Source organism: Panthera uncia, chromosome C2 (assembly GCF_023721935.1).
Source record: "Panthera uncia isolate 11264 chromosome C2, Puncia_PCG_1.0, whole genome shotgun sequence".
In the NCBI taxonomy this organism is placed as follows: Eukaryota; Metazoa; Chordata; class Mammalia; order Carnivora; family Felidae; genus Panthera; species Panthera uncia.
Window position 1 is genome coordinate 67,135,923 of NC_064810.1, and position 16,993 is coordinate 67,152,915.

General features: G+C 49.8%; 1 protein-coding gene across 1 annotated transcript in view; it reads right to left on the reverse strand.

Annotated features, from left to right (window-relative positions):
* SEMA5B (semaphorin 5B) overlaps positions 1-5,749 on the reverse strand; it is a 40,881-nt gene extending 35,132 nt beyond the window's left edge. The window contains exons 1-2 of the mRNA XM_049628307.1: positions 5,493-5,749; positions 238-337 (exon numbers count right to left, since the gene is read on the reverse strand). Coding sequence (XP_049484264.1) covers positions 238-337; positions 5,493-5,646 — 254 coding nt within the window. The 5' untranslated portion in view covers positions 5,647-5,749. The remainder of the gene's footprint in view (positions 1-237; positions 338-5,492) is intronic.
* Between the last annotated feature and the right edge of the window lie 11,244 nt (positions 5,750-16,993).

Sequence of the window (16,993 nt, forward strand, 5' to 3'; positions counted from 1 at the left end):
TGAAAACTACCAGCCACGGAATCTGGGGGTCTAGAGGTCACCCTCCTCCCCGCCTTGCTCCAACTAATGCTTCATCTTGTGGGAGACAGACATTCAGATACAGAGAGGGCCTGGCAGAGAGGAACACGGGCCCAGGATGAGGGCCTGCCCATAGCGGGCTCATCCCAAATGATATTCCCTCCATCCAATCCTAAGCACACTACCCCTCGTGGCACCAACCCTCCTGCACCTCGTTACCTGGCTCCCACGATGAGCTGGTTCCTGGAGGGATCCAGAGCAAGCTGGGAGAAGTCTCGGGCTCCAGGGTAGGTGAAGTTGAAGACCCACGGCTTCAGATCTGGTGGAGGGAGAGGCAAGCATTCCAGTTACTGTTGGACCAGCTGTGCCAGCACTGGACCCCACAATGAAAGGGCGAACATCAGCGAGCGGTGAGGTGGAAGCAGACTTGGCACCCCCTAAACCTGGGTTCCACTTGGCCCCTCTGTGAGCAGCCAGCTGGGGGAGAGGGGGTGGGGGTGTCGCCACTGTTCCTGCTATGTCCGCTATCTCAGAGAAGGGCTCCACCTAACCCCTAGCTGCCCAAAGGGAAAACTGTAATCATCCTTCCCTCCCCTAAACCCTCACCAGCACTTAAAAACACTCAGAAATCTTGTCTGTCCCACTTCCAAGAAATCCATCCCTTTTGCCCTCTGTACCCTACCCCCATCCAAGCTAGTATCATCTCTTGCCTGGCCTGGTGCCAGGAGCATCCTATCTAGCCTGGCCTCCACTCCTGTCCCTCTGGTCGGTCCATTTCCTACATAGCAACCAGAGCGATCTTTCTAAAATGCAAATCTGGTTTTGTTGTTCTGCAGCTTAGAACCCTTTAATAGCTCCCAGTTGACCCCAGGAAAAGTCTCAACTCCTATGAAGGCCTTTGGGCTCTGCACTGTCTTCCCAGTTTGGATGCCTGGCACATTAATTATTTAGTGCCACAGAAAGAATCATACTTCATATTTTACATTTCCCCTCAAACTACCGCTCCAGCCATACTAAACTAGAACACTGTGCAGATCTATCCCACCAGAGCCTGCAAACTTTGCCTTTCTGTTCTCCCTCAGTAGAACAGTTCCTGTTCAGCCCCATCCCCACCCTACCTCCTCCAAGAACCCTTTCCTGACTCCCGAAAGCCTGGGTGAAGCCTCTACTTTACTGCCATCAAAGCCCCCATATTGCTGGGTGTATATCCCCCTTGTTTTCCCTGGGGGGTAGGGAAGACCTTGCTTCTTAGATCTCTAGGCTGTGTCCAGCACCTGGAAGGAATTGAGTAAATGCAGGATCAATCCACAATTCCCATCTGTACAAGAAGAACCAAGTTTTCAAACAAGCTTCCGTGGAGGTGGGAAACAGAAGGTGGGTTTATCCCTGTCTATCCCTGTCTCCAAGGAAGGAGCTTCCCAGCCGAGGCCAAAGTCTTCCATGGAGATTGGTGGGCAGAGAGGAGATCTCACAGCCCTCTGGATGGATGGGGCAGTGGTCTGTGGGAGGTACGCCTGGGGAAGGTACGTCAGGGTACGCTGACCTTCCCTCTCTCCCTTCCACTGGAGACCCACTTCTCCCATCCTGGTCCAGAACCCCTTAATAGCACTCCTCAGCCTCTGCCTCATAGACGGGAGGGAACTGACCAATAACGAGAGAGCCAGAGAACCATGGGCAGAGAACTTTCATGTCAATGGAGATAAAGATGAGGGGGGAATGTGAGGCCCGGTGCTTTCTCCCCACAGTCTATTAGCAACTGGCTCACAGAAGGCCCAGAGAAGTGCGTGCGTGCATGTGTGTGTGTGTGTAATCCAGGGGAAATAAATCATTGCTCATTATCCCTCCACTACAGAGTAAAAGCAGCCCTTCATTTCTGCACGACAAGCAAACACTTAATCGCTCCCTGGAGAACTTGAGGTTTTGTGAGTTGGATGTTTTTCAGAAAACTGTGATATGCATGATTAAAAAAAAGAAGAAGAAAGAAATTCTACAGCAAAATGTAGCAAACCCCTTGGGTCTGCCTCTGTCCTCAGCAGGGGACTATAGGTTAGCAAGAATTACCGTGAAGTTGCAATGGCATTTGGGCAATATCGGTATAAGAAGTGGATCAGGAGTCGGGTAAGCTGGATTTTTAGTTGACCTCAGGGCCACACTCAGAAATCCTGGTAGAATAGTATACTACTTTATAGACTAAGCCAAGGACTCTCCTCCAGGAAGACTTCCTGGATCACAACCTCTCCACCCTGATTTTATTTTGCTCCATATTCTCTCTACCTTGTCTATTCTGTTCACAGTGTATTTTTTTGTCACTCTGAATGTGCTCAAGCCTGTTTTCTGTGGTGGGGGTGGGGAAGATATGGAGGGCTTGCCTGTCACCATCAGATGAGTGCTCCCCAACGGTAGCAACTGAGTCACCCTTTAGTTCCTTTTGTCCCCTCCGACAGGGGTCTTCCAGATGTGGGCAGCTGAACAGGGGAAGGGGTGGCATGACTGGTGTGCAGCAAACCAGGAGAAACTCCATGTGGGGGCTTCTCAGCTCAGTCTTCACTCAGGCCCTTCCCTGGGGCAGGGAAGGGAAAGGAAGACGAAACAGGGTAGGAGATGTGAAGACAATGGGAGGCAGGGGCAGAGGAAGGAGTGGAGGGTGACGGCCCGCTTCCAGTTTCTTGTAACTGACAAGGGCAAGGGGAAAGGGGCGAGGGGGGAGAGAGGCAGGCGGGTGCAGCACGCTGATCTTGGGGGAGCTGTCTTGGGAAAGGAGCCAGCTTCCTCTTATTAAACAGGCAAACAGGACCAGAGGGAAACCTGTCTTTAAAACACCAAGCACGTTCTGAGCTCCGTGTGCAGGGAAGGCTTTGGACGGCGACTTTACGAGAAAAATGACATTCTCCATGACGCGCCTGTGATTTTAATTATAGTCAATTCAATTACCCAGTTTGTGGATTAACCACTGTCAGTGTTAACTCCATCCTGGCTTCTCCCTGCCTCCTAGAAATTCCATGCCGTGGCAGAAGGAATAACGTGCAGGCCAAAGAGAGACACAGGTGGGCCCCCCTTAAGAGAAGGAGAAAATTCAACCTTACAAGATGGAAAAACGCCTGCCAGACTCTGCAACTGGCAGGTCCTCTAGGGTATTTAGGGGTTATTCACAGATCAGCCAGATGTCAGGGGAGAAGGCAACTCACAGCTACCGAGTTGGAAGCCTACTGATCAGTCAGAAATAAAATGTAACATCTGAGGGGATCCTGGAAGCTGGGGGTTGGCACTGGGCTGGGTTATATGGCAACCTCTCTGGAACGGCAGCATCACCCAGAACACAGTTCCCAACATGAATTGAGTCCCTGGTGTGTGCTCACCAGTACTAAAGGGTGTGGGGAGACAAGAGGACCAGTCCTAGTGCAGGACCAACTGCACTGGCAAACCAAAGGGAATGATCTTTAAGGAACAACAAGAGATACTCGAGTACCCAGAGGAAACTCTTACCTCTGAAGTCCCACAGCATCTAGCCCTGTCCTTGGTTCAAGTAGGGCCCAATAACAATTTGGTGAATGGATAGGAAAATCCAAAGCTGTCAGAACGGAGACCCAGGTGAGTGGAGGGGAGGCCAGGAGGGCTGGGGAGGAAAAGTAGAGATGATGCCACACTCTAGGGCTGTCAGTCTAGGATGACGGACATCTCTGCTTGCTGGGGCTAAGGGGATTCCTTAGTTACTCCATGACAATCTGAGCCTCATTCCTCCATTCTGAAAGAGGGTGGGGAAGGAGGTTATTTCATTCAAGTAATATACACCTTAAGATAAAAAATGGTGGGAATAAAGCCAGGCATTCAAGGAACACATCTTCCACCTGTCCATTACCCCTACCCCCCTATCTAGTTTGCCCCAGTACAGACCAGCCTGGCTGGGGGACAGAAATTCTCTTGCTCTCCTTCCGTTGTACCTGCCCCAAGAATCCACCAGGCCAACAGTGGCCTCCAGCAAAGCCCCTCAGAGGAAATGGTTCATTAGGAGTTGCCATGGGGCATCCAAGGTGAGGATAGCCCTGAGAGTCCTGCTCCTTCTGTCCCGCACTTGGTCCTTCCCTTCAGTGACAGCCACCAGCATGCTGGGAGCCATCAGAAGTCTGAGAGTGTACGCGTGTTTTGTAGGCTTAAGGACATTGCTAATTTACTTTAATCCACTTAAGCCTTCAAAGCCTTGGATCCCAGCTCAAACAAGACAGCACTGAGAAGACAGCTGCAAATTCTCCTCCCTGAGGCAGGAGCCAGCCCACAGCTGGGAATCCCACACTTCCCAGCCGCCCCAGCCTCCCCACCTTGCTAACCCCAACACCTATCCATACCACCCCTCCTATCCCCCAAATCCCATGCCAGCCTCGCACTCGGGCATTTATTTTTCTGCTCTGGTTTCCATCTCTGCCCTCTCGATTAGCTGTGTGGAATCCCGAGGACGGCTCCTCACCCTCCTGCCCGTGGCACCTAGAAGGTGGAGCCCCGATCGCTCTGCCACGGGGAGTAGAAAGAGCACTGGGTGCCCAATGTGAAGGCCCGCCTCTGACAAGTCTCTCCCACCCTCTACACCTCAGCCCTCCCATTTGTAAAGGGAGGTGACAGTCCTTGCCTTGCCTCCTTGCAGGGTACTTGTGATGAGGAAATAGGGCAGGTGTCTATCAGACTTAAGAACCTGGGGACCTCTGAAGCTACATCCGCAGATCCCAGTGTGAGCTGCCATGCAGGTGACGGATTCGGAAGTGCTGATGTGGTCCTAGCACCACCAGGGAGCCCCAAACTGGCCAACAGGTCATGGGAAAACATCCTGCATGTTCTGGTGTTTATGTTTTGTTTTGGTTTTCGATTATCATCGACTGTATGTATTAATTTTAGAAACCCTTATTGAGAATTTATAGGCCTCTCAGAATACGCCCAGTGATTCACAAATCCCAGTTTGGGAAACACTTTAACAGGACACTCTCATGCCCTTCCTTGACAGACAGAGGGAGTTATCAGTCACCAAGGACCCGTTTCCCTGTGGGTTCCCAGGGCCCTGAAGACAGGCATCTGCAACCATCTTAGAGCAGAAGGAAGCCTTCCAGAGATTTCCAGGCACCTCCTAAGGAGTGAGTCATCTTCATTCTGGCCCCCCAACGAAGCTAAGAAATACTCATGCTTCCAGAAGAGCTAGAGATGAGATGGCCGATGAACCCTTGTCCACTCTACCCAGAGTACCCACAACCCCTCCTCCTAGCAGGAATGCCAGAGCAAGGTGCCCTCCTCCTCCAGGTAAACATGGATGGAAGCTTAAATAAATTGGAGACTAAAATCAGACCCCTACAGCCCATGGCTACTCATCCTTCTAACATTTATCCCTAGGGGAACATCCCAGGACTTCCAACATCAAAGAGACCCTGCTGAGTTCAGACCTAAGTCCTTCAAGGCACAGCCATTGCAAAAAGGACCGAGTGGGAAGTGGCTCTCACCTGCAAAGGCCACAGTGGGGTGTTCCCTCAGGGTGCACAGCTGCTGCTCACTGCTAGGTTCAGTGACGACATCCTGGGAGCTGGACAGGTGGAACACCAGCAGTGTGAGGCTGGGCGGCAACAGGGTGACAGCCAGGGGTCCCAGGAACACCATCGTTGGGCCCCTCTGCAGTCCTAGCTCCGGAGGCAGGCAGGTAAGGTCTGCAATGCAAACATTGACTCTCACCACGAGCTCCCTCAGCAAGGCCCACTTCTCCCAGTTTCCTCCATGGTTGTTGGCAGGCCCATGGGCTGTGTTTGCTTGTTTAAATACATTTACATTTTACCTATGTTACTTATAGTTTACTCTGCTCTAGTAACACAGAGTTATAGATCATATCTGGAGAGCTAATTTCCCTTGCAATGGTATTCTGGATAAAACTGACAAATTATAGAGCTTTTTCTATTATGATCCCAAATGGCGTAAAATTAGTTTTAATGATAAAGGTGGTATCTAGGGATCTTAATAAGTGGAGCTAGGACACGTGGGTAGCCATTTGTAAAAAGATAAATTTGGATCCATAACCCACACCTTGTACTAGGAAAAATTCTTACTGGATAAAAGATTTAGGTGTTAAGAATAAAACCATAAAAATACTAGAAGAAAATGCGGGCAGAATTCTTTATAATTTTGGAATAAAGAACCGGGACTCAAAATCCAGAAGCTATTAAAGAAAAGATTGACATATTTAACTACATAAAACTTCAAACTTCTGCATGCCCCCCACCCCCCGCAAACAAACACCAAACAAAATCAAAAGGCAAATGACAAACTGGAAAAAAATATTTGCATTACATATCACAGACAAGGGGCTAATATTCCTAATGTATAAATAATTCCTGGGAATCAAGAGGAAAAAGGTCAATAATACAGTACAAAATAGGCAAAGAATATATGTACAAATAGGGCTTAAAGATATGAATGACACTGGAGCACCTGGGTGGCTCAGTTGTTAAGTATCCGACTCTTTTTTTTTTTTGTAACATTTATTTATTTTCGAGAGAGAGAGAGAGAGAGACAGTGTGAGTGAGGGAGAGGCAGAGAGAAGGAGACACAGAATCCGAAGCAGGCTCCAGGCTCTGAGCTGTCAGCACAGAGCCTGACACAGGGCTCAAACCCACGAGCCATGAGATCATGACCTGAGCTGAAGTTGGACACTCAAGGCACTGAGCCACCCAGGTGCCTCAAGCATCTGACTCTTGATTTTAGCTCAGGTCATGATCTCAGAGTCATGAGATCTAGCCCTGCAGCCAGTTCGGTGTGGATGGAGCCTGCTTAAGATTCTCTCTGTCCCTCTCTCTCTGCCCCTCCACTGCTTGTGCATGTGTGCATGCGTTCTCTCTCTCTCTCTGTAAATAAATAAATACTTTAATTAATTAAGACGCTATTTTCACTCACAATAAGAACAATGCAGATTAAAACCTAGACTGAGCTACTACTGTTCACCTATGAGTTTAGCAAAATTCCAAGACAGATGACACTCTCGGCGAGGCTGTGGGGAAGGGGGCACTCTCATATACCATCGTGCAACAATGGTACAAGCCCTATGGAGAGGAATCTGGCAAAACGACAGAGGCATGTACCTTTTGATCTAATTTCTGGGAGTCTTAACCAGTGCTACTCAAAGTGCGGTCCGCAGATCAGTGTCAAATCCACAAACTGTGACAACTTCGTCGTAAGATAAATGCAGAAACTTGAGAGTGTTTAAAAATCTTTATAGTAATGTGACAGAGTAATTTTTATGTCTATTGGATCTAATAAAATTTGGAGGTTTGTATTTTTCATAGTTTTTTTGTCAATTCACTTCTCCAGTAATTCACTTTTATTGAATTTTATGTAAGTATCCATCTGCGACAGATTGTAAATTGAAATGTAAAACCTGCTCCTTCACCAGAGATAGTTGAGAAGCAAAAATAGACTAAACAGGCACCTGTACATGTGCCAGGTGATTTATGCACAAGATTACTCCTTGGGGGCATTCTTTGAAGTAACAGAAGACAGGAAACAACCAAACACCTAGCAACTGGAGACTGCTTGAATACGCGAGAGTGTATTTGTGTAACGGAATACTACACAGCTCTAGAAAAGAATGGGGATTTTTCGCTAGATTTCAATATGGAGAAATCTCCAGGTATAGTGACTGGAAAAAACCCAATGCAGAACAGGGTATTAGCTTGATACCTTTTGTGTAAAAAAGAAGGTGGAAATAAGAATACATATTTATAATTGCTGGTATGAGCATTAACAGACACTGGAAAAATAAACCCAAACTAATTTTAAATCAGGCTACCTATAAATAGCAAAATCATGACAGATGCTCCTTAATATATACCTTAAAAAAATTTTTTTACATTTATTTATGTTTGAGAGACAGAGCACTAGTGGGGGATGAGGGGGGAGAGAGAGAGAGAGAGAGCGAGCAGGAGACACAGAATCCAAAGCAGGCTCCAAGCTCTGAGAGGTCAGCACAGAGCTCGATGCAGGGCTCAAACTCACAGACCATCAGATCATGACCTGAGCCGAAGTTGGACGCTTAATTGACTGAGCCACCCAGGTGCCCCAATATATATACCTTTTTATATTATTTTCACTTTTGATTATTAAATGTTTAATATCACCCATTCAATAAAAACCTCAAAAACTTTTTATTTTTTTAAAGTTTATTTATTTTGAGGTGGGGGTGGGGAAGAGAGTAGGAGAGGGGCAGAGAGAGAGGGAGCCAGAAAATCCCAAGTAGGCTTTGCGCTGTCAGCTCAGAGTCAGATTCGGGGCTCGAACTCACAAACCCAGACTAGTTTTGGTTCCCTAAAACTTCGAATATGGGGCAGCACAACACTTCCTCTGGAGCTTGACTCAGACACTCTGAATCAGCTCCCACCTCCCTCCTTTCCTGGCCCATCCAACGTGTCACCCACCAAGCCTTGCTGACATCACATCCCTCACAGGTCCCTAACCCACCGATAGACCTCCTTGGTGACACTGTCGTCATCTGTGAAATAAAAGGTTGGACTAGATCAGGGATTCCCTGCTGGAGGTGGGGACAAATCAGAACCCCTTCCACTGGAGGTGGGGTCCTGGGACCAGCAGGTGAGTGATTCCAAAGATGACTGTGACAAACCTCTGCAGGGACTAGGGTTCCTTTCCTCTCGAACACCCTTTGCTCCTAACCCCTCCTCTCTTCCTTTCCTACCACCACTACCTTACTCTAGGTCTGGAAAATGAGAGTAGGATGACTGTCTTCTTGTCTGTTTCCTCACACCTGTGTGAGATGGGGTAACTCCTGTCATCGTGTTGCTGAGAGGCTTTGAGGAAATACCCCAGTGACTATGCAGACGGTGCACCTGGACGAGCTCCCTTCTCCCTTACCTGGCCTCATCCTGGATCCCAGGGGGCCTTAGTCTCTGGAGCACCTCTTGGTCCCCTCAGCCTCAGGTTCAAATGTGGAATTCTCTGTCCCTCCCCAGGAGAGGTTGGACACCCCTGCTAGTGGAAACCCTCTGGGAGGGAGCTTTGGCCCAGACATCCTCCCTGGAGTGACTTTCACATGGCCGCTCACGTGGCATTATTCCTGAGAGCTAAACTGGGTCTTTCCTGCTGCATGGGGCTGGCACTGCTATGGAATTTCCTCTTGCCCTTTGACACTTGTGCTGGATGCTTTCTATTTGTCCCTCTACTCTGTCTCTCCTCCGTGCTCAGTGCCTGGGCTGCAACAGGGGACTCCTTCCCTCTGTTTGGCCAGTGGGGACACTGGCGGAAGATGGGAGGAATGGGAGAGAGAGGAGGCAGCTGGGTGAGCAGCCACATCCCCCCACAGAAGGTCAGAGTTAAGCTCCCCCCTCCTCTCTTTGCCTGGGGTGGTGCCAGCCCCTCATTATCGGCGGCAGGGTAGAGCCCAGTGAGCAGTCCCATATGGCTCCCAAACCCCTTCCCACACCTTCGTAAATAGTTCCTTTATTAAACTGCCCTCCCATTTCCCAGTTTGAGTGTGCCATCTGTTTCCGGGGGGGGGGGGAACCCTGACTGATATAACATCTCATTGGTGATATTCGATGCCTATGCAAATATCATCTTTTTAGACCTTAGCTGGGGCTTTTCCTCCATCGGCCATCAGCCCTTCATCTGAGGCGGTGTGACAGCCACCCTCCCCTCATTATTCCCAAGCCTCCCCTGACCCCTCCTTCCCCCAGGAGCCAGGCCTTAAAGTACCTAATTTCCACAGCAGAAGCTCCACTCACATTATGGTTTTTATGTAAATATGTCCTCCAAGTCCCTCCGGAATCAATAATTACTAGATTACCATCACCTGGTCCACCTGGGCCCCAGCACAGCATGCCTGCTCTTTAAGGAGAAGGGAAGGGAACGCAGCATGTGGATGGGGGTGGGGAAGGACTGGGGGCAGGACCTAGATCCAGATCTGCTCCACTCAGGTGAGGGAGGAAAAAGGAATAGAGAGCCAGAGCAGTGGATGGACATGTACACAGCACACCGACCAGAAAGCCCCCAGAGAGAGACAGACTGAAGGCTAAGCAGGAAGAAGATAGGAACAGCCTTTATTCAGATGAGCATTCCAGTCCTTAGGGATGCAAGTATGGGCCAAGGTGCTGACTTCGGGGATCCCATGGGGGCACACGCACAGGCCTATTTTGCCATCACCTTCAAGGACGCCTTCTGTCCTTAGTAAGGAAGCCAGTAGACCCTAAGAGGGGTACAAAGGAAGGAGAGAAGCAGGGCACCGAGGAGTGGGGCTGGGGTGTGGGGTGCTGGTGGTCAAGGCAGAGCTCAATGAGCCAGGGCTTGCGGCTTAGCAAATGTCAGCAAAAGTCAAGGGCGCCATACTGAAAAAAGGAGAATGGTCAATCCCCACATCACTGAGTGTTACAGGACTGGTCTTTGTGAGCAGAGTTCTACATAGTTGGGTGGGGGGTGAATTTCTAGCTCCCGAGAATCCCCCTTCTTTGGAAATTATCTCCCCCCTCCCTCCACAGGTCAAAGGGGTAGGCCCCCGCAGCCTTACATATGCCTATCCCCACTCCACCATAGCTGCGTGCACCAAGGATAGTCATGTCAAAACAGACCAATCAGATGTTCTCTCATGGCAATGTGGGGCTGTAACCCCCATCCAACCCCCAGGGTCAAGTCAAGTCAGTGTTGTAGAGGAACCTGGAACAAGCAACATGGGCCCTGTGGGGTGGCCATCTTTTACCTGTCATGTGGGCTGAGAAGGGGAGCAGAGGCAGTCTGAAGACAGAGAGCCAGGACAGGAGACAGACAGCAGAGCCTCTCTGGGATGCTAACAGACTCCCAATTCTAGCCCTTTCCTGAGGCCTGACTACTTTCTACTACCACGAGCCATCAGCCGACTTCCTGGATCCTTGTAATAAAATCTCCCATTTTCTCTTAAGCCAGCCAGAGTTGTGTCAGACCAGGAGTTGCCTGCACAGTATTGCCTCCTTGGTGCCCATTCTCACCGCCTCCTTCCTAAAGGAGCTTCTGCGTCGGTGGGGGTTAGGGGGAAAGGTACCCTGCTCAAAGCCATCCAGACAGGGGTGGCCAGTGAGATGTGTGAGGAAGTCATCGGTAGGGCTTGTGGGGAAGCTCTCTAAGAGGGCTTTCCTTCTCCCAGAGCGGCCGGTAGCTAGGATGGATGATGCTACATTACTTAGCATCCCTTAGCCTTGTGATCCAGACTGTGGTGCAGAAAGATAGGTGGGACCTGGGAGATTGATGATAGAATCAGGCAGCTCTGGTCTGCCCTCCTCCAGACTTCTTTCTGTGATGTTTGCTCATCATACTTCTGTGCCTGTTTCCTTGTCTGTAAAATGGGGAGAATAACACCTACTGCAGAGAGGTGTTATGAAGACTGAATGAGTTATTTTGTCTAACAGGCTTAGAGCAGCAGCTACCCCAAGGTACACAGCATGGGATACACAACCTATCCCATACAGCTTGGGTTTTCATTCTTATACCCAAATATGCCTATGACAAACAGGAATTTCTATTTGTAGTATATTTGTCTGATCTGACACTAAAATAATCCGGGAGTTTCTCCGCCGGCAGTGCGTAGCAGAGGCCTCTCGATCTTCCTGAGGGCTGTAGTTACCACAGCAAGTCCTGAGCTCAGGAGGCCACCAGGTCTCTACAGATCTTAGTTCTGTCACCTATAAATTGGGCTAATATTTCCCTGCCTTGGAACTATGTCTGGCACAAGTAGGCCCTTTATGAAATCCACCTGTAAAAATGTATTCGTGTACATAAAACACTCCCTAGTCACTGAAATGTCTTCCCAGATTCATCCATTCAGTCGTTTATACAATACTTCACTGAGCATTTGCTGAACACCTACTATGTGCTGGTTCTGGTACAGATGGGGGAAATGAGGGATGGGGGAACACTCCTTGAAAAAGTATGGTCCCTGCCTTCAGGGAGCTTACAGTTTAATAGAAGAGAGGAGACAGTTCTCCAAGGAACAATATATCACAAGGCAGACACAGTGAGCTGGGGCCTGGACAGGTAAGGGAGCACAGAAAGCCTGTGCTTCATCCTGTCGTGGAGCCACGTGGCACTGGCACTGTGTGGTAGGGTGCTCTAGGAGTGGGGAAAAAGGGAGATGTAGCAGCAGCCGACTCCTGCTATTTTGGGAAAGCTTCAGTGATAAGGAAAGCATTTTCCTAAATCATTGGCCAGAGCTTCCATTGCTTTCTCTCTCGCTGCTGCCCCAATTCCCTGTGGTCCTCGATATGGGGTCACTCCGATGACACTGGGAGGCATGTGATGCATGTGCTTGTGTGTGAGAGAGGACGCACACCCACACATGCACCCCCCTGAGGACTCCTCGCCTTCCATGGGACTCCTCCAGGGCTTACTTTCCCAGCACAGACAGTGGGAGGAGGATTAGCTGCAACCGGGGGAGGGGATGAAATTGCTGAGTGCAAAGGAGAGAAAGCAAGAGAAGGACGGAGGGCCAGGGCCAGTCCTGCTGGAAGGCCCAGTTACACAAGGACCTTTGCTCTTCTCTCTGGGGCAAAGGAAGAGGGAAACAGGGGTGGAATGTGTGTGTGTGTTTGTGTGTGTGTGTGTGTGTGTGTGTGTGCGCGCGCGCGTGTGTGTGTGTGTGTGTGTATGTGTTATGAGAGACAGAGAGAGAGAGCGGGCTGAATCCCCTCCAAAAGCCCAAAGCAGACTGTGCTGCTTGCTGGAGCGCTGACTGCCCAGACCTTCCTGCAGCGGGAAGAAGCTGAACTACTGCACTGGAGACCATCTTCATTCATCAAGCCATTCAGTGCCGGGAGGAACAAAGGGGTCCCAGTGTCCGGCAGGTTACAGTCCTACAAAGGAGATGGAGGCCTGAGTGCAAGATGAGCAGGAAGCAGATGACGAGGGGGGCCTGAGACAGGTGCAAGGTGACCTGGGAAAGGGAGAGAGAGGAATGCCAGGGGCCGGAGGTCTAAGATGCCTCCTGCAGAAGGGAGAACTCAAATAGGGCCTTGAAGGAAAGAAGATGGGAGCTTCCCGGCCATCATGGGCAAAGAGCATTCCAGAACGATGGAATGGCAAACAGCACAGGCAAAGACTTGGCCCTGGACCATCCTCACATAATCTAGCAAGGCTGGAGAACGGGGCAGAGGGAGCTGAGTCTGGAGAGGAAGACCAAGGCCAAATCATGGCGAGACTAAACCTAAAGCGTTGCGAGATTTCCTTCTGCTGAAACAGAGGACTAGTTAGTGGCTGGGGCAGTGGAAGGATGTGGTCACATCTGTGCTTTGGGAAGTTGGGTGACAGTGGACAGTGACAGCAATAGGTTAAAGCAGCCATCAGTCTGCAGGACAACTCAGAGAATGGAAGTGGGTGTGCCTCTTGCTCCAAGAGACTTGAGCCCCACGCCTGGAGCACGGCACATCTCAGCTCCACCTGCTCCCCGCAGGGGACATATCAGCTCAACTGCAGGCAGTGGCCCTGCAAAAAGGCTGGGAGTGACTGAGGGATCAGGTAGGAGAGGGTGTGTCATAGGGATGAGTCAAAGGGGAAGACCACTCAAATTGCTACTGCCAGGGGGTCCTCTCCAGAGAGACCAGGGACCTCTTTCCTTTTGATTGATAAAAAGAGTAATTGGAAAGGAAAAGACAACCTACAACCCTAAAGATAAGGGCTTAAATAAGCATGGTTGCTGTGTATAGAGAAGTGCCAGGTACTGTGCTAAGCTCTTTCCCTGCAAGACCTCATGGCATTTTGGCAAGAAAGCTGAGAGATGCCCTTGTAATCATCGTTCGAAGATCATCATTCATAGCTGATATGAAGAAACAGAGGTTAGCCAGGCTGAGGACCATGCCCCAGGTCCTAGTGCCAGTTAATAACTGAGTAGGGATTTGAACCTGAAACTGTCTGCTGTAGACACAGGCCACTACACACACAGTGTCCTCCCTGGAGGAGAACTGGCCTCAGCCCTCCTGGCACCTTCCAGAGCCCTAACTCCATGCACTCTCCAAGCAGCCTTCAGAATTTAATTTGGTTTCCTGAGTTGGCTTCCCAACCAGGGAGAGCACTTTCTGGCTATAAATTATTAAACTGACTTCCTGCTGCAAATCAGTCTCCTGTGAGTTTGGGCTGTGGGAGCCAGTTTTCCAGGTCTTGAGCGGCTATGGAGAAGGAAATTCCAGAGGTTGCCTACAGACAGCGCAGAATCCAGACCCCAGCCAGAGCACTGACAGCCACAGCCCACCCCCCAGCACAGGCTGTACAGCTAGGGGCCAGGGTGGGTGGGAGAGAATGAGACGCTTCTGTTTGTCCCCACCTCAAGCTCAGCCCAGGAGCCCTTGAGTACCTTCCAGGAAGGGTGCACTGCTGCTCCTCCTTCCCGGCCCCTCCCTTCTTGCCACCATTCAAAGTCCCCACTTGGCTGCCTGCCTGGGAAAGAGGGAGAAAAAGAGAAGGAAAAGAAAAGAAGAGGAAACAGGGGGAAACCAAGAGCAGGAAAGAATGCATTCTGTCTGCGGTTTGGTAAGGAGGGGAAGGCGCAGGGGTGCCCCTCACTCCCCCACGGGGGCCACCAATGCCATCTTCCCACCCACCCATCACTCACCACTTGGGGGGCAAAGTTTAGCCAGGCTCAGCACAAAGATAAAATTGAGATGCAGATTCCTTCCCATTGCTCTGAATAGAGCAGATTGGATACGGATTTTCCTCTTTTCTTCCCATTTAGACCATCTGGGCGACTGGGGCCCAGAGGGAAGGGTTGGGACCAGGTGGGGGAGGGACAGAGGCTCGGAAAAACTTAGCACTTTTCAGCTCTGGGACCTGGGAGTGGGGGTGGGGATGCTCCCCCTGTCCCAGGTCAAGTTCACTCCCTGCCTTTGCACCATGCTCTCTGCTCTCTGGCCAGGCCAGGCCCTGCTTGGGTTCTCCTCTCCTCTGTCTGTTCCTAGCAAACTCCAGGTTGTGCATTTGCCCTATCAGCGTTGGGCAGTCCTTGCCATCCCACCCACATCCTCCCAACTGCAGTGAGACCCAGGGGGAAGATAAAAGGAAAAGGGTGATCATAAAAAGTTAAACAGGAAGGGCTCTTGAAGATCATTTAGTTCAACCCCATATTTTACAGATGAGGAAACTGAGGCTTGGGGGAGCGTATCTAGCTCAAGGTTGGGCAGGGAGGTGGTGGGAGATCCAAAACTAAGTAAAGAGCAACAACAGAGACATGTTTTCATACATCAGGTGGTATTCTTTTTTAAAAAAATTTTTTACTGTTTTATTTTATTTTTTTTTTGAAAGACAGAGAGAGACAGAGTGCTAGCAGGGGAGAGGCAGAGAGAGAGGGAGACACAGAATCAAAAGCAAGCTCCAGGCTCTGAGCTGTCAGCACAGGGCCTGATGCGGGGCTCCAGCCCAAGATCATGACCTGAGCTGAAGTAGGACGCTCAACTGACTGAGCCACCCAGGCGACCCTCAGGTGGTATTCTATGCTTGTTATGCCATTTAATCCACACAATAACCCTGTGAGGCACATACTATTATCATACCCATTTCATAGACAGGGAAACTGAGGCATCAACCAGTTAAGTAGCTTGCATATGGTCAAACTGGTATCCAGATCCAAACCCAGGCAGTCAGGCTCCAGAGCCTCTCCCTTACACAGTCTCAGTGCACCAGGCAGGAAAATGGCATTATTTTTTTTTTTATTTTTTTTATTTTTTTCAACGTTTATTTATTTTTGGGACAGAGAGAGACAGAGCATGAACGGGGGAGGGGCAGAGAGAGAGGGAGACACAGAATCGGAAACAGGCTCCAGGCTCCGAGCCATCAGCCCAGAGCCTGACGCGGGGCTCGAACTCACGGACCGTGAGATCGTGACCTGGATGAAGTCGGACGCCTACCCGACTGCGCCACCCAGGCGCCCCGAAAATGGCATTATTTGACATAGCTTCCGGAGCTTCTCACCAGGGCTCAGGCTGCTCCAGTGATCATTCGCAGATGGGAACCCTCTAATGCATTCAGTCATTCTGTATTTATAATCACGGAGCCTGGACTTGCTCCTGTGAACAAAGTATGTCCACACAAGGTAAGAATTGAAAACAGGAGTACAAAGGGAATGTTCACATTACTTGGGAAAGCAAGCAAACGTGAACCTCATGGGGGCAACTTTGTAGGAAACAACACGTGTGTGGAGGAAGCTGGACCAAACGCACAAAGAGAGAATGAGTGCAGAAGGGAGATGCCATGGGTTAGGCCCAGGACACTGCCTCACAGTTGCCACGCAGCTTAAGCGAAGCAGGGTGAATAAATGTTTGGTTCGTGCCTTGCACAGATAACTGTCCTGAATGGTGATAGTGGTCCCACAAAGGTAGTATGACAATGAGTAGGGATTCTTCCCCCAAACATTCTGTGATATTTTATTGTTTTTGCAAGGAAAAGGAAAACAAAGGAGACTTGCCTACTTTAATTGCTAGAATTAAATGCTAAGGATGTTGCCAAACACAAATCAAGCTTATCTATTCATTAGAGCAGCCTCCTTTTCCTCCTCCCCATGGGCAAGCTCTCTCTGTGGAAACATTTTGCTATCAGATATTCAGTTACTGCATAAAAGGAAAACTGCATTTGAAAACATGCCTACAGCTCAAAAATAGAAGGCAAATCCAGCTGAAGGCCTGGGCTTCCTCGGGGTTTCAATGACAGATTCACTTGCTCGACATAAACCTTTGCAAAGAGGGCCCGTCTCCACTCACTCTCCTGAGCATGGCTCTCCACACCCTGGGTGGTGCTGACGGTTGCACAGCAGTGTGAATGTATGGAAGACCACTGACCTGGACACTTAAAAATGGCTAAAATGGGTTGGTGGGAATGTAAAATGGCACAGCAGCTATGCAAAACAACATGGTGGTTCCTCAGTAAATTAAAAGTAGAAACGGGGCACCTGGGTGGCTCAGTCGGCTAAGCATCCGACCTCTGCTCAGGTCATGATCTCTCAATTTGT